The sequence below is a fragment of the Drosophila yakuba genome, chromosome X (assembly GCF_016746365.2).
Source record: "Drosophila yakuba strain Tai18E2 chromosome X, Prin_Dyak_Tai18E2_2.1, whole genome shotgun sequence".
Lineage (NCBI taxonomy): Eukaryota > Metazoa > Arthropoda > Insecta > Diptera > Drosophilidae > Drosophila > Drosophila yakuba.
The window spans coordinates 17063445-17085233 of NC_052526.2; the positions used below are offsets into that span (position 1 = coordinate 17063445).

The window sequence follows — 21789 nt, forward strand, 5'->3', positions numbered from 1 at the left end:
ACTCGTTTTTCATTTTCATTTCAATTTCACTCAGAAGAGGCGAAAAGTGAAGATTGCGTAAAGAGCCGTCGACCATGTAGCCCTGTTTTCGTCAATTGTCGACAATATCTTTTTTAATGCTCCTCTTTATTTGTTTAGAAAGAAAACTCACCAAAAAAGCAACATATAAACTATAAAACCGATCGAGGACTAACAAAGGGGAAGGTCAGCAATTGGTCACTCGAAGCTCAAAATACCCTTTAACATTTGTTTATAGGATATTCTTGTTCTTAGATATTATAAAGAAAATAAGATTTTCTTAACAAAAAAGTCTTAAATACTTTTTATATTATTGAATAGCATGATATATAGTTATCATTACACAAATTCAAATACTCCTTCGTGTAGAAACCACATTGAATAATTAAGTTACGTATGTTTTATCAAATCCTCAAGGGACTCTTGCTTTCATGAAAATGTTCAAATGTTTAAAAATTAAATCGCACAAAACAGAACACAGTGCCAAGTGGGTGGTTTGATGAGCTGCGGGGTGAATTTCCGCGAGAAAAACATTTTAATGCATTTTCACAATTCCGAATTCCTGGCATTGCCTTTCATTTGCCGATTGATTGCTGTTGATGATGTTCGCTCGAAAAACCGTTTTCTGCGAGCAACACGAATTTTTGCGAAAATCGCGGGTGGGAAATGTAGGTGGCAAAAAATGTTGGGAAAATGTTGAAGGGGCTGCGCCGATGATGGATCGCCATGAATGGATCATCCGAACGGATCATCATCTGCCAAGTGAATAATCTCCAAACCTCTTTCTCACTTTCCTAATTTAATTGGGCATTCTAGTATTTCCGGTGTTTTGTGCAAGAAAGGGGTACATTGTATATTTGGTAACCACTTTACAAGTGTAATTACACTTTTCCGACCAGTCTATATAACATAGTCAGGATGATTGATTACAAAACAAAATAAGTTAAAAGATGGAACATTTAAAAAACAAGAATAAGCCACAGTTACCTAATTTATAGATCCAAAACCTTTGCTTGGCTAATCTCAACTTGTAAATGAGTTTATTTTTATTTTTTACTCACCTGAAAATAGAAAAAGAAGAGTGTAAGCACATAATTAGTAAATTGTAAATGCTAAAACATAACTATACACTTTCAACTATTGTTAGAATTAATTTAGTGAATTAATAATATGTATACTAGGAATGTCATACCTCGTTGAGTTCGTAATTAAATTTCCTATCGAACTATGTTTTCAAAAAAAAAAAAGTATTATTTTCATTTTTCTTCCAATTTTTGATGATGATTTTTTGCCAATAACCGCTTTTCTGTTATTTTGCGACTATAAGTATCAGTATTTTGATCAGAACATTCAAAATATTGGTCCGAATATGGAATGTCATACCTCGTTAAGTTCGATTTGAATTAAACATTTTTTTTTTTCCATTTTTTGTCCATGAATTTTTAATGTTTGTCGAAAATCGTGTTTCTACGACTATAAATATCAGTATTTTGATCAGAACATTCGAAATTTTGGTCCAATATGCATATATTGCTGTGAACTGGCAAGCTCCCCCTCCTCATTAGCATCCTAGTTTCTTCCAGTGTTTCGCCTATACTTTTCTAGTTTTAATTGGGGACACTGACGTCACAGCCGCAGTGACCCCATGACCTCGTTTGCCAGGATTCTTTTTAGCTCCCATCCGCTTTCTTTCTTTTCACCGCGTTTCCGCTGGCTAAAAGGTCATTGACACAATCCAGGTTAAGGGATAAAAGGCTAAAAACGTGACTTTGGCGCAAGTGTGACGCTTTTCACCACACACTCGCACGCTCACATTTATCAGATGGGCGTAGATCGAGGTGAAGCTTTTCGCTTGATGACGTCAATGCTCTTCCCTAAAAGGTCAGTCACTACATAGGTAATGACGTCACATGGTCGACATTAAAATAGCGAAAAACAGTTTTATGTATTTTTACGAATTTATTAAGTATTTTTAGGCGTATTGTTTTTATTCAGTACTCGAATTTCGATTTTTGTAAGCAAAGTCGAGTTTTGTTTCACATTTAGTAGGATTCAAATTCGAATCGGTCGTTATCGGGTATGGTGACCGTTACGCTTACGGTTATGAACCCGAATCGGTTGCTAAATTTTTTTTCCGTTTTGGTTTGAGTACCTACTTTCCATTTAAACTTAAAAGTGTGAAAAAGTTGAAGGAAAACGAAGCTTTTGTAAGCCCTAAAGCATTTTCCGAGAGCTTTTTTCCACTTCTTCGAATTTCCAATGCTGCTGCTGAATTTTCGAAGTTTTCAACAGGCAACGTCGACGCCGGCAGAGCCAGCGGCAGAGGCAGCAGCAGAGACGCCAACGTCGGCAGCGGCAACAAAATTCGCTCGGCTCGTCGGCATTTGTTGCTCAGCAGGAGCTAAAGGCGAACACGTGCTCACCGCTCGGCATCAGCGGCAGATTGCACCACCACCCCCTATCACCCACCACGCACCACCCACTACCACCCCCTCGAAAGTCGAGCTCCAACATCTCTGCTTTTTCTGCAAATTTTCCTCCTTTTTTCGGAGGCAATTGAAACGACAAAGACAAAAGGAGCGCAATTGAAATAAACGAAGGGTGCTGCATAATGGGTTAACAAAGTCTACGGTCTACAGAAATTAAAATGTAGCTCTTTTTAAGTCGAAAATGATTTGAACCGAAAATAAATATTCATTTGCACAAAAATGCTTTCAAAGAAGCACAGCGATGTATTTCATGTCATTTATACATATGTAAGAAGAAGGTACTGACTTTTTACAAAACTTAACGAAATTAAATAGTGTAGAATGTATTTAAAAAATTAGCTTTAGTTAATAACAAAATATTTTATATTTGCTTATTGTAAGGAGTAATATTCGATATGTACATACATATATGTATATTAAAGAAACCTTTTTTTTTAAAGTACGAGTTGCTTGCCAATATTTTAATGTACTAAACGAAACAGATAGGACAACATGTACTTTAAACTTTACTAACTTGAACCAGCTTAGCTCTTACGCTTCAGTTAAACTGTGAAAACATTTTTCCCCTGCTGATTTTGTTGTTGTGGCTTTTCGCAATGGAAATGCGAAGGGAAAAGCCACCGCAGGCCTCGAATTTCCCTCATTTTTTCATTTTTCGTTTGATTTCTTGTTGGGAGATAAGCACCGCCACTCGATGGTGTTCAATGCCTCCGTTTCGTTTTGACTTTTCCTCATAAATATGCAAAAGGAAATGCAAACCGTGGCAAACGAACCACAGAAAAACGCCTCCGCCCACCGCAAACAACTGAAGATGAAGTAAGGCGATGCTGGCAGAAATTTCAGTGTCTAGTGCCACGCCCATTTCCGTTTTCCGCAATGGGCGGCAATTAAGCAATTTTCATTTTTCATAGACTTTTAAGCGCTCGAAATAATCCCCAAAAAGTTATTTTGTTACATTTTTTACCACACTATCAGAATTTAAGCAAGCGAATAATGCAACTAATAAATGTAATGTTCTATAAATAATATATTCTATTTTGAAAATATTCTCTTATTAAATTATTCAATCAAATTACAAATATTCTTTTAATGTCATATACATATTCTAACTCATGCTTTCTGGTGCCTTTGAAATCTAAAGTACACATATTCAAATATTCCGACTATGTATCTCAGTGAGTATTCAATCCATCAATCTAAATGCAATCCTTTACTTAAATAGTTTGTGCATTGGCGAAAATATTCCGATTTTAACAAGACTTTTAAGGTCCTTTGCTATGCAGGAAGCTTACGCTCCAATCATCGATTGAAGCTAGGCGAATTCCTTGAAGGAAACTTGGGAAATATGCTAATAAAATTTCAATTTCAGGTCCTCCAAGGGAGCGAAGCATATTGTTTCTTCTCCTTTTTTTTTTGTGTTTATTTTTGGCAGCGTTTTGTTGTTGAGCTCGGGGTTTTATTGCTAACTGGGCCATAAAGAAGCCAGCTTCGAATGCACTTTTGGACGTGCGTCTGCTGGGGCCATAAAAAAACCGCTGCACAGGGGGAAAAAATGAGTTCCACGGTTGCACTTATTGACTGTTTATGCTTGTTATAAAGGATTAAAAATAAAAATGGCCATTACAAAAATACTCGTACACATTTACATGCGATGATTTATTCATTCATAAAGGTATTAAGTGATTCTGCGGAATATCGTTGGCAAAATAAATGAATACTCAAACGCACCGTTGTGCCAAATTAAATTGTGAAAAGGAATTTAACTAAATTGATTTAAATAGGAAATGTATATGCAAGTTAGTCAGTCATAAAAACCGACTTAAACTGTTTTAATTTCAGCATACTAAATGCGCATATCGTTAGTTATATTAAATACGCCAATGAACAGAAAACATATAATGAGAACCCATCAAAATTAAATGAGTAAAAATGTTAAAAAAATCCTAATAGTATTATAATTAACTTTTCAGTAAAGTAAGTAAAATATCAGTTGACTTTTTTGTGTGAACTCCTTTTAGTAACTGTGTAACTGTTTCTCCCAGCGCCTTTTATACTCCCTCCATCCATTTGCAAATGATTTGGCTTGCATTTTATTACTCATACGCAACGTGACCCGCGGTCAAAGCCCATTAATGGCAATCAAAGAGCTGTGAATTTATTGTTTTAAGTGAGTCCTGACTTTCTACAACTTTTTCCCGCCCCTTTCCCTGCCACTTCCTCCTTGGAAATGCAAATGATTTGGCAATGCATTTATTGCTCATACGCAACGTGAGCCGAGTTCAGAGCGCATTAACAACAATCAATATGCTTAGCTCCACCCCAAATTCAGTGGCCCAAGCGGCGGAGGTGTGTGTTAGGCTGGGGCCTAACTAAATGTCGGCATTTTGAGCCGACAGTTCTTGTCATTTAATTTGTCATTTGCCGTGGAGATCCACGACTCGTTCGAAATTAAGCGACGTCTGTTGGCCGCTGTCTGTGTGTCTGTGTATCGTCTCTGTGTTCCGCTTTTTGACGGGCACTGTCTGTTGCCTGTTGGATATCTGGGCTCAGATGCCACCTTTGACCCATTTCATGGCACCTCATCTCACCTTCAGCGCTCAGTCAGCTCGAAAGCACTTCAAAGGCCATCATCTTGACATTTTGATTTATTGGCTTCCCTGCTGTTGTTTGCCGACTTGGGCTGCGGCTTTCACTTTGGCTTTAACTTTGTCTTGTTGGCCTGTTGGCCTGTTGGCTTCTTGGCCTGCTGGCTTCTTGGCTTCTTGGCTTGTTGCTTTCCTTTCCTTGCGGCTTGTTGCTCGGCTGATGTTTGGCACTAAGCCGCTTACAACTATTGGCCCGCCTGGCAAACGCTCGCTGCCACAGCGCCAAACTCCCACTTGGTTTTACACGCGGAAAATCGCGCAAGCAGATAATAATTGTTTAAGAAAGCTTTTTTATGAAATGCCACCCAACGCGATACAAAGTAGTTGCCACTAATCATTTCTTTCAGTGCACATGATGCTGCCAACTTTCTGACTTGGCCTGTGACGGCAAATGGCTCCATTCCACCCACTTTTCTGGCCATTATACTTGGCCAACTAAGGCAGCGCGCAGCTGGCAACAAAGTGAATGGTCAAAATCCAGATTCAGGAACAAGACCGATTTCGATTTGGAGTTGCTGGACCCGGAATACACGGAATCCGGACTGCAGATTCCGGATCCAGTTAACGAGCTCGTTACGGCTCATTGGCCTTTAGGTCGTGCTCTCGTATGCATTTGGCCAATGTAAATGGAATTCGGTCTCAGGCGCCGCCTTCCAAACAGAAACATAAATGCAAATTAAGCGCAGAGTGCTAACAATTGTGCGCTGGCTGGGGGGCGGTGGGCGATGGTCGATGGGCGGTGGGTGGTGGGCGGTAGAAGTGGGCGTAAGGTGTGGCAATAATAATCGAGTGGCACTCGGAATGGCACATAATAACATATAATTATTTGAGCAAATGCAATCAATTTGAATCGATAGAATTGAAGCGCTAATTGCGATAATTACTAAGTAAGCCAGAGAGCGCACCCGAAAATAAATATGGAGTAACTTGACATTCTCAGCAAATAAATTCATACTTAAAGCGCATTTCAAATTGATTTAGTTGGAGAAGACTAACTATTTCTGCAACACCAACAAGGAAATAAAATATTTAATTAAATATTGATGTTTAATATCTAATAGTTTGAAATAGCAACGCCAAGAAATAAGCAGCAGAAATTTATTAATTGAAAGAATCATTCATACCAACCCAAAAGATACATATTTTTAATTAACCTTTGCAGTTGCGAAATAAAGGAAAACACACCTGATACTCGTACAATGCCAAATGGAGTGTCTTGTGGAAAACTTGAGTGGGAAACCCATGATTGCGAATAGGAAAACTTTCTGGGCTGCCATGGGCCAAGTTTGGCCCATTAAACTTTGTACTTGTTGAGGATATCGCAAAGTATTCCCTCTCCGAGGAGGCAAAATCAAGCCAAGACAGTTTTTCCCTCCTGAGCCGTGTGCATTCATTGTTGATTTTCCAAGCCAACAATCCGTCTATACCCCCTCCCCCCTCCCCCCTCTTCCCATCCCTCAATCTGTCCAGCGAAACAGGACTCTTAAAGAAGCACATCCATGTCTACTGCAGGATATAAGTAGTGAAATAAAAACAGAGGTACTTTCCCGGCGCAGGCGTGAAATTCAAGAGCGACTAACTCTCTCGCTAAACAAACTTGTGATTTCCCGCATATTTATATGGAATATAGAAAACTTAAAGATATATGCGGATATACCATTTAGATTGTAGTCACAAACATAAAGATTTCCCAGCCATAATTTATGCGATTTTATTTTAGATTTTAGATTCTAGATGTCGTCGTAGCTGAAATCAAACGATTCGAAAGTCTTTCCGATTTATTTACGATGTGCGTAAGGCTATAGCTATATAGCTATAGGATATAGTCGCGGTCTCTCTCGCCAACTGAGAGAGTGAGAGTGAGAGAGAGAGAGAGAGAGAGTGCCGGACGGAATGAAGCGAGAGAGCCAACCGGATGCGTGGGAAAGTTGCCGGCGAAAGCGTGGAAAACAAACCGCTGCGAAGGAAAGTGTCGCCGCACAACTCGCTCAGTCGAGCATTAGACGCCAACGCGTTCGGAAGCAGCTCTCTCTCTCTCTCTCTCCCACACACTATCTCTCTCTCTCTCTCGCTCTGTCATTCTCTCTCTCTGTTTCGCTTGCACCATCTCCGTCGCACCTTCTCACATTCTCAGAATCTCACACCCGCCCGCATTCACATTTTCAACGGACTCCAGAGGAAAAGTGTGAACAGTGTGAAAAGTTGTGCGGCCAGGGGCTCTGCTCTTATGTATACAAGTATGTAAAATGCGGGAAAAAAAAAAACAGGCAAATGCATCGAAATTCCGTGTTTTCGTGTGCTTAATGTCAGTTTAATCACTCTTGAATCCAAATTCAAATTCAAATTCAAATTCGAATGCGAATCCAGCAGCAGCGGGCAGTCGTTTAATTTTAGACGCATCGCTTCAAATGCGATCTATAAATATGGCATCTTATTTTCAAACTGCACTCGCCGGCTATAAATCAAAATAAATGAATATCAAAAATTTGGAAGGCGTCTTTTGAATGAAATCGCTTTCGATTGGCGCTCGAAGAAAATTTCAAAATTTAAATTGCAAATAAAATCGAAGAAAATAAGAAGCAAAGATCCTCCCATATTAAGTTATATTTTATATTTTGTAAAAACTAAGACCTTTCCACTTATTTAGGCACTCGGACGCGGTAAAATGTTTCTGGCGGTTAACCAGAGTCTGCAGAACACCAGCAAGAAGAAGCGCAAGCGGCGAACGGGCGAGGATGATCCGCAGGAGGATTCTGGTGATGGGACGCCAGCAGTGCCACGCCTGGAGCCCAGTGCGTCCAGTGACCAGCTGGTCGGCGGTAATGGAGCCACATGTCGGGTGTGCAAGTGCCCGGGGCGACAGTCCTTGACCCTGGTGTACATCTACCTGGGCGCCCTCACCCTCATCCTGGCCAGCCTCTCAATCGTCTTCTACACGCACACCCAGGACATCGAGTCCTTGCCGCAGGTGGAAGAGAGCTATTCGTCCAAGTCCTTTCGGGTGCAATTCCAGGCGGAGTTAATGCGATCGGAGGAGGAGTTAAGGCGGCTGGTCAACAGGATCATCGAGGAGGAGCAGCAATTGGTTGGCAGGTGCTACAAACTATTCACTTTACTCACAAAAGTTTTGACACATGAATATGTACTCCGCATGTAGCACCACCACAAGCAGCACCACCCAAGCGAGGGATCCTCTGAAGAATGAACGCAAGTTCACGGACAACCTGATCAGCCACACACCACGTCCCACCGGGAAGCGAATGCGCCGGGACATCGCCTCCTCCGCTCCGGCTTCCATGCATGGCAAGTGCAGGCATCCTGGCCAGAAATTCACATAACTATTCTTCTTTGTTTCTCCTCTCTCCAGCTGATCCGCTGATCGAGTTCTTCAATCCGAACCATCGCAAGGTTCTGGAGGAGCAGGACACCGAGATCCGCAAACGTACGGGTCAAAAGGGCGCCGCTCCCGGCGGAGATGAGTGGATCTATCTGAACACATATTGCCGGGTGCCGGAGAAGATAATCACGGGCTTCTGCAAGGGCACCCAGGACTACTGTCCGCCGGCACCACAAGGACCGACCGGAGAAGTGGGTCCAAAGGGACCACCCGGTAACCCGGGTCTACCGGGCATTCCGGGTCCCAAGGGAAACCGGGGTGATGTGGGCTTACCGGGTGCACCCGGAGTGGATGGCGTGGGCCATTTGGGTCCCGCCGGACCGCGCGGTCCTAAGGGAGATGCCGGGGTCACCGGACGAGCCGGCTTGGATGGACGGGATGGAGTGCCCGGGGAGCCGGGACTCGACGGCGTGCCAGGTCGCGCTGGTGCTGATGGTAAGAATGGCCTGGCTGGACGCGATGGCAAGGATGGGCTCCATGGCAAGGATGGCAAAGATGGTCTGTCCATCACGGGACCCAAGGGTGCGCAGGGACCACCAGGCGAACGAGGACTCAAGGGTAAGTTATCCACTTAAAACTTCTTAATCCCTTGACATGAAGCATCTTCCGGACAGGCATTGCTGGGCCACGTGGTCGTCCTGGCAAGCCGGGCACCAATGGCATACCCGGAGTGCCCGGCATCAATGCCTGGAAGCTGCAATATCCCAATGGCAGCTCCTCCAACGATCTGCTAATACCGCCCTCCATAACAGGTAAGCTAACTGCAGGTTAAAGGACTCGATACATAACAATAAACGAGATTTTTGTCCTTTAAGATCTTCAAATGCCGGACTTCCAGCGCACGGTGATTGTGGAGGAGGGAAGATCCCTGAACTTGAGCTGCACCGCCACGGGAACTCCCACGCCGCAGGTGGAATGGCGACGTGAGGATGGTCGCACCATCAACGTCAATGGCGTAGAGAGTGAGTATGCGTATAGCCACTCCCAATTGCTCTGCCCAATTATAATCTTCTCCATGCAGTGGCCTCCATCAGCGGACAGTTCCTGAGGTTCACCAACATCACCCGACATCAGATGGCGGCCTACACCTGCTACGCCAACAATGGCATCGCTCCCGTGGCCAATGCCACCTACCTCGTGGAAGTGCAATGTAAGTGTATGCCATTTGCTATGAACTACTATCTATAGACTTCCTAACCCCCAGTTGCTCCCATGATATCGGTGTACCGCCAAATGATCTACGCGGAGTACCAGAGCAGCGCCACACTCGAGTGCTTGGTGGAGGCCTTCCCCGAAGCCATTAAGTATTGGGAACGTGCCTACGACGGCAAGATACTCGATCCCAGCGACAAGTACGGCATTGAATCGTACCCAGAGGGGTGAGTTTATACACCATCATATCCCTGGTAATCCCCATTCATTATGGAGTTTTATAGTTTCAAGACCACCATGCGCTTGACTATCAGCAATCTGCGCAAGGATGACTTTGGCTACTATCATTGTGTGGCCCGCAACGAACTGAATGCCACAATGGTTAACTTTGAAATAGCACGTTAGTTGCAAGCTATGTGGAATGTTTGAAATATTCATACTAATCCCCTTCTCTTTTACAGCACAAGATCCGAATAGTGAGACGCCGTATGTGGGCAACAACATCAAGGTATATGGCCAAAGACCGCCGGAGAGCGAGTGCCCCGTTTGCGATCAGTGTCCGGATCCCAGGTAGGTAATGATAATAAACTCTACGATAAGTGTTGAATTCAATCCATATCTGCAGCTTGTACCAGTGCAAGGACTCCATACTGAATAACTTTGAGATCCAGGCTACGGGCAACCTAAGTTATCCGGGATTACCCAAGCGACCAAAGAGTAAGTAGAAGATTCAAACTCCTAAAACAAATAATTGAATGCCTCTTCCATTAGCTTGCTATTTGTATGCGGTGGGCAAACCCGTCTTCCACAAGGTGGTCAATGAGAAGTTCGGCTCCTGGCTACGAGATCCATCTCCAGATTGTGATCGCGAGAAGACATTCGTCACCAACGAGAACGATCCGTACAATCTGTTCGAGTTCACCACACGCATTCAGTACCGAATGAACAGCATCCCCAGGAGAAAATACGAGATTCAAGAAGGTTTTCATGTGGGTTATACAAACTTATAAGATGTTGCCCTTCTTAATTTAGCTTTTCATTTTTAGGGCAATGCTCATGTGGTCTTCAACGGTTCGTTCTACTATCAGCAAAAGAACTCGGATCTGGTGGTCAAGCTGGACTTGACCAGTCTCAAAAAGATAAGTAAGTGCACTGCAATGGTTCAAATTCATATAACTATATACTAATATCTATTATCATTAGCCACACAATTGCCATATGCTGGAGTGGCCGCTGCGAATAGGCTGTATACCACGGACTACAACTACATGGACTTCAATGTGGATGAGGTGGGCCTGTGGGTGATCTACAGCACCTACCACTCCAACAATACGCTGGTGGCCAAGGTAAATATGCTAATCCCTTCAGAAAACTTCTCTCAAATCACCAATTTCCATCTAGTTGGATGCGGAGACGTTGAAGATGCAGTACAACTTTAACATCACCCTGGACCACCATCAATTCGGTGAGATGTTCATCGTGTGCGGCAATCTGTATGCCATCGATTCGGGCACGGATAAGAACACCCAGATTCGATATGTGGTGGACTTGTACAAGGGCAAGCTGCTCAACACCAATCTGCCCTTCTCGAATCCCTTTAGCCACACCACCACCGTGGGCTACAATCCCCTGACTGTGGTAAGTAATATTGTACATCTCACATATATATCAAATAATATATTTATTTTATATTTTAGGAACTCTACTCCTGGGACAAGGGCAACGCACTCACATATCCCATACGCTACAATGAGCAGCGCTTAATCTCCGACAATAGTTAGGAGTCGCTAATCCCAAGACGATCTTAAAGATCCGCAGAGTCGAGGCTCAAATCTAACTAGTCTAAGGCACAATAAATAAATGCAAACTGTTTTTTTTTTTCCTAATGCAAATGGCTCATCTCTATCTACATTTCTCTCGTTCAATATTTGAGATCGCCGGCATGTTTTCCCAATTTGCTCACATGTCTGGCAATGCACTAATTGAAAGGAAAAGCAAGGGAAAGTGTGCGAAAATAGTTGGGTGTGAACTGCTAATTTGCCAAAGGTGGAGCAAAAAAAAAAAATGTGTTATATATATATTTGAAGTGCAGTAAAGTGAAGTGAAGTGTGTTCAGGTGGGGAAATATTTATTAACACTTCCGATTCACACAGACACTCATATCATGTCATATAATTGAATTCTTTTTTACGCTAGATTCATTTCATTCTTTTCATTCAATGGTCCTGCGCATTTTTGGTTAATTAGTGCACATGTTCAGCGAAAAGATGCTCCTTTAGGCATACAAGCATTATCCCCATTCGCCTGTATTCCTGTATTCCCTGTAGCATTAAATTCCGTTTCAACATCTCGGCTGCGACCCAAAACCACTTTGCAGCTCCACGCCTCTCCATTGTCAATTAGCTGCGATAATGTTGACATTATCCGGGCCGGGCTCCATTAATTATGCCTGCTCAAAAATGCCTGGGCGCAGGGCACTCTGCCAATTGCAGCAACAAGTCCACCTTGTGGATGTGCCAGGCAAACCGTTGATGGAACAGCAAGGATGCGAAATGAACGATGGACCAAGGACCACGGACCAAGGACCACGAGACGAAGGACGAGGCAAAGGCTACAGTTAATTTGCAGGCGGGCAACCCAGCTGCCGATCGGTTAGGGATTTGTTAAGGGGACCAACGGGACTATGGCGGCTATATAGGCCACATGACGAGCTGAAGCTCCGCAGATTGACGGACTGGCAGAGTGACGGCCTGTCAATAGGGGAAACCAACTGAGCTCGGCACGAAAGCGTTTCCATGTTTGCCAGCACCATCCATGCACCACCCCAAAAACGCACCCTCAACCCCACTGAGCCACCCTAAACGTGCCACTGCCCTGAAGCACACGGAGAAAAGCGGTTGGAAAATGTGCGTGGTTTTTCCATACTTATTCACAAAAATACCCAGACTTGCACCTCATTTTTGGTTATATCTTGTAGTTTCATGAATTTTCTAAAAAAGGTTTAAAAGCCGCTTGTTAAAACAGGCAACAAAGAAGAAATAGAGTTTGGTGACCCCGATGCAACCTTTAACTTTGCAGAAAGGCCAATTGCAGACTTGATGTTTATAGTCTGTTTTTAAATTATTGTTATTCATGTTACTCGTTGTGAAAAACTATCAAAAGTAAAACAGTGTAACTCGGTTTGTTCGGTGTGTAGCTACACATAGGACCAGCTACTCTGTAGTTGTGCCTCTAAGTTCGTCTCTCGTCAATTGCGTTGCATGTTTGACAATTTGCATTTTTCGTTGTCTGCCACCCTCAGTCGCCATAAGCCCCCTTGCCCCTTGCCCACTTGCCCCTTGCCTACTTGCCCCTCTATCAAATCCCCTTGCCCCCATTGTCTGAACGAATTTCAGTTGCATTTCTCGATTCCCTTTGTCATCGTGGCGACCGTGAGGCATTTCGGGTTCCGGAATGCGTCACGGATTGCGGCAGGTTCTGTGTGGGAAACTGAGGAAAAATGGGGAAATTGGCGAAGGCAGCGCAGTCACACAGATGGCACTGGCTCCTAAATAGGGATTCCTTCTTACTCGATTGCAATCCACATTGCATTCCCGTGATAGCAATGAGTCTGGGTGAAATAAAATCTGCTTTGAGCTATCGTACAGCTATAGAAAGCAAACAGAAGACGTAGAGCTTAATTCGATTCGATGAGCTGAACATCAAAGCATGTTGCAAAAGTTTTCAGATAGCAGTAGATGTAGTTTCTCGTTTTTAATTCTAGAAATGCATTTATATCAACTTATTGAAACCCGCTTGGTTTGCGATAATCAAATCCCCATTTGACGGCTATTCTCGTCATTAGCTCTGTAAAATCACCGTCAGTTGGCACTGACCATCAATTATCACCTTTGGGTCGACCTTTGGCCTTTCGCCACCAGTGTTTTGATTTATGCAGTTTTAAATATATATATGTGTATGTATATTCCTTACTTTTCTGGTTTGCTCTCAGTTTGGATTTTTTGTAGTTTTGGCCAAGTGCCAGCGGAATCGTTTGACTGGGCTAATCCCCAGTTTTATAGACCCCCTCCCCTTCCGCAGTCCAGTTGCCACCTTCTCCATCGAAAATTTCCGACTCTCTATCATTTTTCATTTTTTGTTGTGCTGCTTTGTTGTTTTGTTTGTTGTTTTGTTTGTTGCTCTGTTGCTTTGTTGGGGCAGGCCCATCTGGTGCCGTTTGTAAGGATAATGCGCTCTTGTCAAATTGCCAAGAGTGGCGGCTGCAGGATACGCCACACAGGATACTACTCGGCGGGTGGGATATAGATGCGAATGCGAATGTGGATAAGGATGAGGATGCGGATGAGGATGAAGATGAGAATGAAGATGAAGATGAAGACGAGGAGGGGCTTTGGAACAGCTGTTGGACGCTAAGCGCCTTTCGGCTGCCCCAGTCGATTTCATTCCGCCGGAATCCGCTCGAGTCCGTGGACAAACAATTTTCATGCTCGAACGCCAACCCCCCACCACATCACTCCCCCCCCGCTCCACAGTTGATGCCCCTCCCCGTTCGCTTTAGCAACAGTTTGCTTCATTAAATTGCAAACGAGCATCAAGAATCCAGTGTCTCGTGGGGGGAATGAGCTGCAGAATCCAAAGGGGGGAACCTATTCTCGAGACCAGCACTACTTAGTACATGGCTGGGGGTTAGACGAGGATTGGGAGCAGCACAAGTAGGAGGAGCAAGAGGAGTAGGAGGAGCAGCACAAGTAGGAGGAGCAAGAGGAGTAGGAGGAGCAGGAGAAGTAGGAGGAGCAAGAGGAGCAAGAGGAGCAAGAGGAGTAGGATGAGCAGGAGGAGCAAGAGGAGCAGCAGGAATAGATGGGGCAAGAGGTCACTGTGTTCACGCTCTAATCAAAATGCAAAATGTAATTTGGAATTTCAGCATGAACAACGTGAGCAGGTCACTGGGCCATAAAGACCCATACAATTTCATGCCGTCACTCACAAGGACTTCCCTCACCGATAACCAAAACAAATAGTGCTGTTCAAGCCAATAAGCAACGGAAGCTAACTAATGGATTAAATTATATATAACAGTTTAGCTTAGTAACTCCAGCTCACTAAACCAATTTGAAATTATAATATACAGATGAAACATCTAACTATTTAATACGAGTTGTAGATACGCGTTCTTGGTTTACCAATTAGTTAAACTACAAAGTTAAAACTTAGCAACTATCATTTAAGCTAATCGAATTTGACTGGAAAATAGCCAGAAATCCAGCAGCAAAAAGAACTAAAAGCGAGCGAGCGAAAGAGAGGTGTGGAGTGTGTGCGAAAGAGACAGTGCCGGCAATTATAAGGGGCCAGCGTCCAAGTGGCAAAGTGGCCAATAATGGCCTAACCTGCCAATCGCTGATGCGTTAAATTATTTCTCGTATAAATGCCGTAGGGTGTCCAGTGAAACTTTAATGAATGAGCCCGTCAAATGGCAGAGATCACTTGTGAAGCCAATAACTTGGTCCAAACAACCATTAATGCCGTCTACTAGCTGACTTGTCTTGGCCGAGACTTACTGCACTTACTAACTCTTTAACTGATTGAAATTGAGTGAGTATATACAAATATAAAAGCTATTCTTTTAAATATGATAAATATATTAATTAAATGCATAGCATTTTGAATAAAGACATTTAATATACCAATTTTGATTTCCTAGAGCTGTTTTTTTTTTTAACTGTTTTTCTACTGCTCCATAAAGCGAAATCTCTTTTGATCCGGTGCTCCTAATGGGCTGGCCAATCAATTGATGGTCCTGACTGCTTTCGGTTATGGCAAGTCCTCTTATCCAGCTCATGCTGCTTCCAATTCAATTTTGTGCCGGCCGTCGTTGCTCTCGGTGATTGGGGGTTTGTTTGCCAAATGGGCGGAGTGGGTTGGATGGAGTGGGTCTGAGTGTCTGAAACTGAGGCGCACAAGGAACCTGAGGAGCAGCAGGAGCTGCAGGAGCTGGAGGAGCTGTAGGAGCTGCCCGCTGGGGAATGGGGTGTCCATTGTGGGTTAGACAATGCCCCGATGAACCGATGGCCCTCGCCGCGTGCCAGAGACAATGGGGCGGATGCACAATGGCCGTGTGTTCGAGCAGCCCGACGTTCTCGAAAATAAACCCCGACAAGTGGCGACCTCTGACCCCGCCCGCCGCCTTGCTCCTCTTGCATTGTACTTTTAAATGCGTTAATTGAGTGCTACGAGTTGTCTTTCGGCACTTGCACACCGCCTTCTGTTTTGTTTGCCATCCATTGTGTGTGTTTTTTATACATTCCTTCTAGTTCCGTTTTTTTTTTTTTTTGTTCCTTTTTTTTTGCTTTGCTTTTTGTAGAGAGGCACATTCGGCACTTGTAGTCCAACGCAGCCAAACAACAAATCAAAGTCAAATGGTCAACGAGACACACAAGATGGCAAAGGCAAAACACAACACACAACACACACACACAACACACACACACAACACAACACAACCAGATGGTTACCATCATCATTACACTCGAAATTGCATGTGGACAATGGGGTTAATGGGGATGCTTAAGTTGGGATATTAGTCCGTATTTAACATATCATAAAATTCGAATTGAAATTGCAGTTCATTTCGTTATTAACACTCCAAGCACACATAAACATATTATTTCGTGCCAGCTAATGGAGCATAGATAAATGTACCGAAGGCTAAATATACTCGTAGTATAGTGCGAATAAATTCAATTTGTTTTGTCTAAATTGGCAGTTCGGAAATGTATTGCATTTAAAATACTTGAATTTGCCATGAGCACAGGCAGAAAGTATTAGACAAGTTCACTTTAATTGTGTTATTCTCAATTTAATACTAATTGAAAGTGTCTACGAACTGTACGTTTATTTGGCTTTTAAGCCATTATTTGTGTAACTATGATTATGCAAAGTAAATACTGCAATCTTCTCTGGATTTTGGCAAGTTTTAAATCTTACTTTCCCGTAAAAAAAGGTATTTATATTAGTTGAGATAAAGTTTTAAAATGCTGCAGTTACTGCAAGCATGCACCTTTTGATAATGAATATTTTACCATTACAAAGTACCACTTCGTCTATCCATTTTAAATTGTAGTTTGCTGTTAACTTTAACTACAAGACATTTAATTGCAAATCACACAGATATTCGCACACCTTAGAGTCTTTTCTACAGAGTAATGCAGCCCAAAGCATTCGCGATGCTCGTGCCAATTGAAATGTTAGCCAAAATGTTGCCCCCGCTTGTTGGCCGCCAGTGTTTTGAATCGTTTCGCTTTGACACTTTGGGGTTTTTTATGGGTCCGCCAATAGGACCCCACCCCTCTGGGGGATCGGAATGGATGGTGGCACGGTTTGGGATCGGCACAAGGACACCCATCTTAACACCGCAAACATTTCGCGCTCAGGTGCACTTCAGTGAACGCACGGGAGTAGACTCGCATTTCACTCTACCACCTGACCAGATGACCACCTAACCACCTAACCACCTGACCACCTGACCAGATGACCACCCAACCACCTGACCAGCTGACCGGTGGAAATGGGCAGTGTTATGCCCCTATGCGCTCATTAATTTCGCCTGAGTAAAGTTCAATAGGACAAGCAACCGTACATAAAAGAAAAAAGTGGAGAAGGAGATGGGATGGAATGGGAGTTGGGAGTTCGGAAACCACCCACCTGACCAGGTGGCAGACAAAGTGCTGCGAGTTTGCACAGGCAAATGAAAAATGATTTGCCAGAAGGCGGCTAACAAATGGGTCGCAATTTTCGCTAAGTGGGTGTGGCAATAAGTCGGCTTTCAGTGAAAGGCGCTGATAAGCGACGGCTGGCCAAGTAACGTGGCCCAAACGAATGGCCAGCAATTAGACAGAAGGCAAAGACGCCATCGGCAATTTGGGGATGGAGCTGCGAGAGCGGGGGGAGCGGGGGTAGCGGTGGTGTTAACCCATGACAAGCCCACGGAAATTTATTACGCTCCTATGGAGTTTGACTAAATGGGGCTTGTCTAACGAATTTGCTACAAATTCGCTGGCAAAACAAAGTTTACTTCTTGGTAACTAATTTTGTTAATATCTAAATCTCACCTATCAGCTGTGATAATCAAAAAATAAATTATATACTAAAAACTGATATTTAATGAATAAATTATCTATTACATTTTATAACTTAACTTGACTCAACTTGATTCAAATAATAAATTAAAGCTAACAGTTAATACAGTTATTTTCTCCATTTAATTAGAAATTTATTATTTGCTACTTTATTAGCATTGAATATATACCGATAAATGAAGTATTGCTACATAAATTTAGCAGATAACTAAACTAAAACGCCAGCGGGCGATTTTCCGCCCACAAATAATTAATGGGTTAATGGGCTGGGAAAAAAGAAATTCCGGCAGTCTTGGGCTGGGTTAAGTAACTAACTATGGAGTCTCATGCGATGCGAAATCGATGACAGGAACGACATATGGCGACAGGGTGCCACAAGAGGACTAAACTTTATTTCATGCCAATGATAAGGAATGATTTTTTATCAATTTTACGATTTAAGTTACCCCAAAAATTGTGTTCAGGTTCGTAGAATCAATTTAAGTTGCTCACTAAGGGAAAATCTCTGTTTTTCAACAAAAATCTATGTTTCCAATGAGAGATTTGACTGTTATCTCCTAATTGCCAAAGGATATATGTATGTGGAAGGATATATATAGGAATAGCACCCTGTTGGCCACACACTAACTCTGGACATTGACAAATCTGCAGCAACCACTTGGCCGTAGTAATCAACCGGCCGACTGGACTTGCACTTTATCCACCTATTTATGTCGGTCAATATGTTTGAAATTTCAATTAATACGCCGCTCCTGATAAAATGTTTAGTATATAGTAGTCTATATAGGGTAGCAAATGTAATGTACGTATTTTGGCCCAGTTGGGCGGTTGCCTTTCACCTGGCCAAAAGCGGACGCACCCCACAAATGCTGCGGACATTTCAATTTCAATGCAAAATAGCTCGGACGCCCATGATGATGGGCAAAAGGGGATGATAATGCCGCCAAGTGGAATGACAAACACTGAGAAAAACAATTTGTTCTCTTAAATAAGTTAGAAAACTCAAATTAGTAGGTGTTGCATACATACATATTTGGTAAATTAAAAGGTTCTTAGAAGCATTTTATAATTAGTATTATTAGTTTCATTAAATGGGGTCTCGCAATACAGAAAATGACTTGAAAATTATGCCTACAGCTTATTAAAATTATTTTTGTTAGTGTAAATACCACTGAGTTGGCGTTAAATATTACAACGACGCCGACGGTTTCGTCAACTTCAAACATTTCGCAGCATAAATATTACACATTGGCAGGGCGAAAATGAAAGGGAGGCGGTGACAGAGACAGCAGCACATTAAGAGACAGAGAAAGAGATACAGAGAGAGAGAGTGAGAGAGAGGGGGAGGGAGGGAGATAGGGCTATGGCCATAAAGAGGGGCTTATAAAGTATTCATTTGAACATGTTGGACCCAAATGCCTTTGAAGGGCAACAAAGAGCCCCACTGCCCAGGCAAATGGAAACTGTTTCGTGCACATTTCTATAAATTCCCACAAAGTTTGCCGAGAAGGAAGGCCATGGGCTGTGTTGTGAAATTTATGCAAATTTCCAAATGTTCAACTGTTGCTCAGTGGTCCCAAGAAGATGGGGAAAAACGATGTATGTCCATGTATAGGTAAAATAGCAAACAACACTTGGTTTGGAGAAAAAAAAAAAAAGGAAAAGAAGGCTGCCGCCACGCCTCCGTAACCCTTTCATGTTGGCATCTCTGACCTTCGCAATATTTATGCATGAACGCCCTATATAATTGTTTTCTCTATCCCAAGAAAGAGACATGTCAGTAGGGAACGCCAAAGTCAAGTGTCTCGCTTATCAGATACCCTGTATCCTTTGATTTGACCATTCTGTTGAAAGTTAATAAATGTTATGCTAATAGAATGGATTTTGATTGAGGTGCAATCTAAAGATTTTAACTTCGCTGTCTTCCCTTACATTTTAAATTCTTAATTTTTTATTTTATATTTGCAAAAGAAATATTTAATGGAGATACCTTTTTCCATATATGAACCATTTCTATTGTTGTAGCCAGATTACAGATTATTTTTAAGTGAAGCATCAGAATAGAAATTCTAGCATAATATATTATATATATATATATGATATAAATCTAGAAAACTGGTGATTTCTATCATTGAAGCTCAAAATAAGGCATTAATATGAATCAGTACTTCGAGTCCCATTTCTTTTGTTTTTCTGTTCTTTTGCGTACAAAAAATTCCATTTGATTTTCAATGCTCCTCAAACATGGCACTTAAAAAATATGAACAATTCCAAATTCATTTGGAAGGTAATAAAATAATTCATAACTTTTGTCGAGGGTCGGACACGAGTGCAAGGCAAAGCAGAAGAGGAAATTGAAATGGAAAGATACACGGAGAGCGGAGAAAGGGAATGGAGAAAGTAAAAGGGCAAAAGAGCAGAAGGGCAAAGAGCAAAGTGAGAATGCGAACGAGTTGGACATAAATTGCGAAATACTTGGGCGAAAGTAATCCGGCGGAATCCCGAAATCATTGCACAGTTTGCGAGCACTTTCCAACACTTGCACACAGTTGCAGTTGCAATCTACCAACACACACACACAGAAACACACACCAATGGCACTTGAGAGCACTTAAGCCCTGCCCCGCCCACTGGCCCACCGCCCATCGACCTCTGACCCCCATGAGCCACCCGCCTCATATGTTGATGCTGCCGCCTGTGTTGTAGTTGCAACAAAAAGCGGAAAAGAAAAACTAAAATATAATAAAATAAAAATATTATTATTATCCTTTCATTTTCAAGTGCTTGCCATTGTGTGTGCCAGTAGTGGTATGTGCGCCGTTGTGGGTGCATGAATTTATGATACCCCATGGAAAAGCGCAGGATGCAGGTCGCAGGATGCAGATTGCAGGATGCAGGATGCAGAATTGTCGGATTCTGGCAGCCACATTAGTTGGCAAATTGGGGAACTAGTTCAATTAATCCGCTCGAGTGAAGTTTCGAGTACGCGCGCGATGGCAAAAAGGACTCCATCGAGTCCTGTGCGGCAATGGAAAAGTTTAGCGGTGCCCAGCAACGCGACATTTGCACTCGGAAAATTTTAAATAATTATAATTAGTAAGCAGGCACTAGTTATATATTTCAATATCATTTGAAGGCTTTCTCTTATAATTTTCGTACTCCACTTTAATAAATGCAAATGACACAACTTAATGTTTAATCGTATACTGAGACTTGATTTTTGGCGATTTAGTTCTCAATTTCCTTAGATGCAGAAATGCCATCCAGGCTGGCAAAAATCAAATATATTTTGTGGCTCAAGAGACGAGTAATCAGATTGCCGCTCTGCGCATCTTCGATCCATCTTTCAATCTATGTGGCATCCGGTTCGCTCATCCGAATTCCGGAAGTGCCTTTTCCATTTAACTTCCTTCGCACTCGCACACAAGTGCATATGAGTACGAGTACGAGTACGAATATGAGTACGAATATGAGTACGAGTGTGTGCATATGGCGAGTTGTACAATTTTTATAGGGACTCCTTGGTGAAAAGTGCGGGAAATGGATGCAAAAACGGGCGTGGCAGAGAGGGCTGCCGGAAAAAGGGGGGCGTGTCGATGCAGTAGCTCGTATATGCATGCAACATGGAATGGAAATGAATGATGGCGAAGGTGGGCAAATGGGGACAGCAACAAGCTGCATGTGTGTAAATCCATTTATGCTCCAGCGCATTTATAGCCAATTTAAAAGCCCAAAGAGCTGCACTTTCCGAGACTGGCGGCCACTGATGGCCACTGGTGGCCACTGGTGGCTACTGGTCTCCTCTGGTGGCCACTGGCGGTGGGCGGGTAATGATAGTTGGCCACTGACCGGTTGGATATATCATTTACAGGGCGCTTCACTTGGATGCAATAAAAAACACAAAACTAAAGGGAGGGGGAGAAGCAGGCAGTTGGCAGCGTTGATTTGTGGTA

General features: G+C 42.8%; 2 protein-coding genes across 4 annotated transcripts in view; one reads left to right on the plus strand and one right to left on the minus strand.

Moving 5' to 3' along the window:
* LOC6525735 (potassium voltage-gated channel protein Shaker) overlaps positions 1–21789 on the minus strand; it is a 116799-nt gene that overhangs the window by 93147 nt on the left and 1863 nt on the right. The window lies entirely within an intron of this gene.
* On the plus strand, positions 7138–11593 carry LOC6525739. Its single transcript, XM_002101525.4, has 16 exons — positions 7138–7389; positions 7800–8245; positions 8310–8455; positions 8520–9107; positions 9164–9301; positions 9365–9511; positions 9571–9699; positions 9754–9928; positions 9986–10101; positions 10163–10271; positions 10327–10418; positions 10473–10690; positions 10748–10844; positions 10905–11047; positions 11103–11339; positions 11399–11593. Exons 2-16 carry the CDS (start codon positions 7818–7820, stop codon positions 11480–11482), a joined length of 2847 nt encoding a protein of 948 aa, XP_002101561.1. The 5' UTR covers positions 7138–7389; positions 7800–7817; the 3' UTR covers positions 11483–11593.

Excerpts from the sequence above, each read along its gene's own strand:
- LOC6525739 (XM_002101525.4), top strand. The coding sequence starts at position 7,818 with ATGTTTCTGGCGGTTAACCAGAGTCTGCAGAACACCAGCAAGAAGAAG. Across the intron at positions 9,512-9,570 it reads CAACGTCAATGGCGTAGAGA|TGGCCTCCATCAGCGGACAG; the intron begins GTGAGTATGCGT and ends TTCTCCATGCAG. Across the intron at positions 10,272-10,326 it reads GATCAGTGTCCGGATCCCAG|CTTGTACCAGTGCAAGGACT; the intron begins GTAGGTAATGAT and ends CCATATCTGCAG.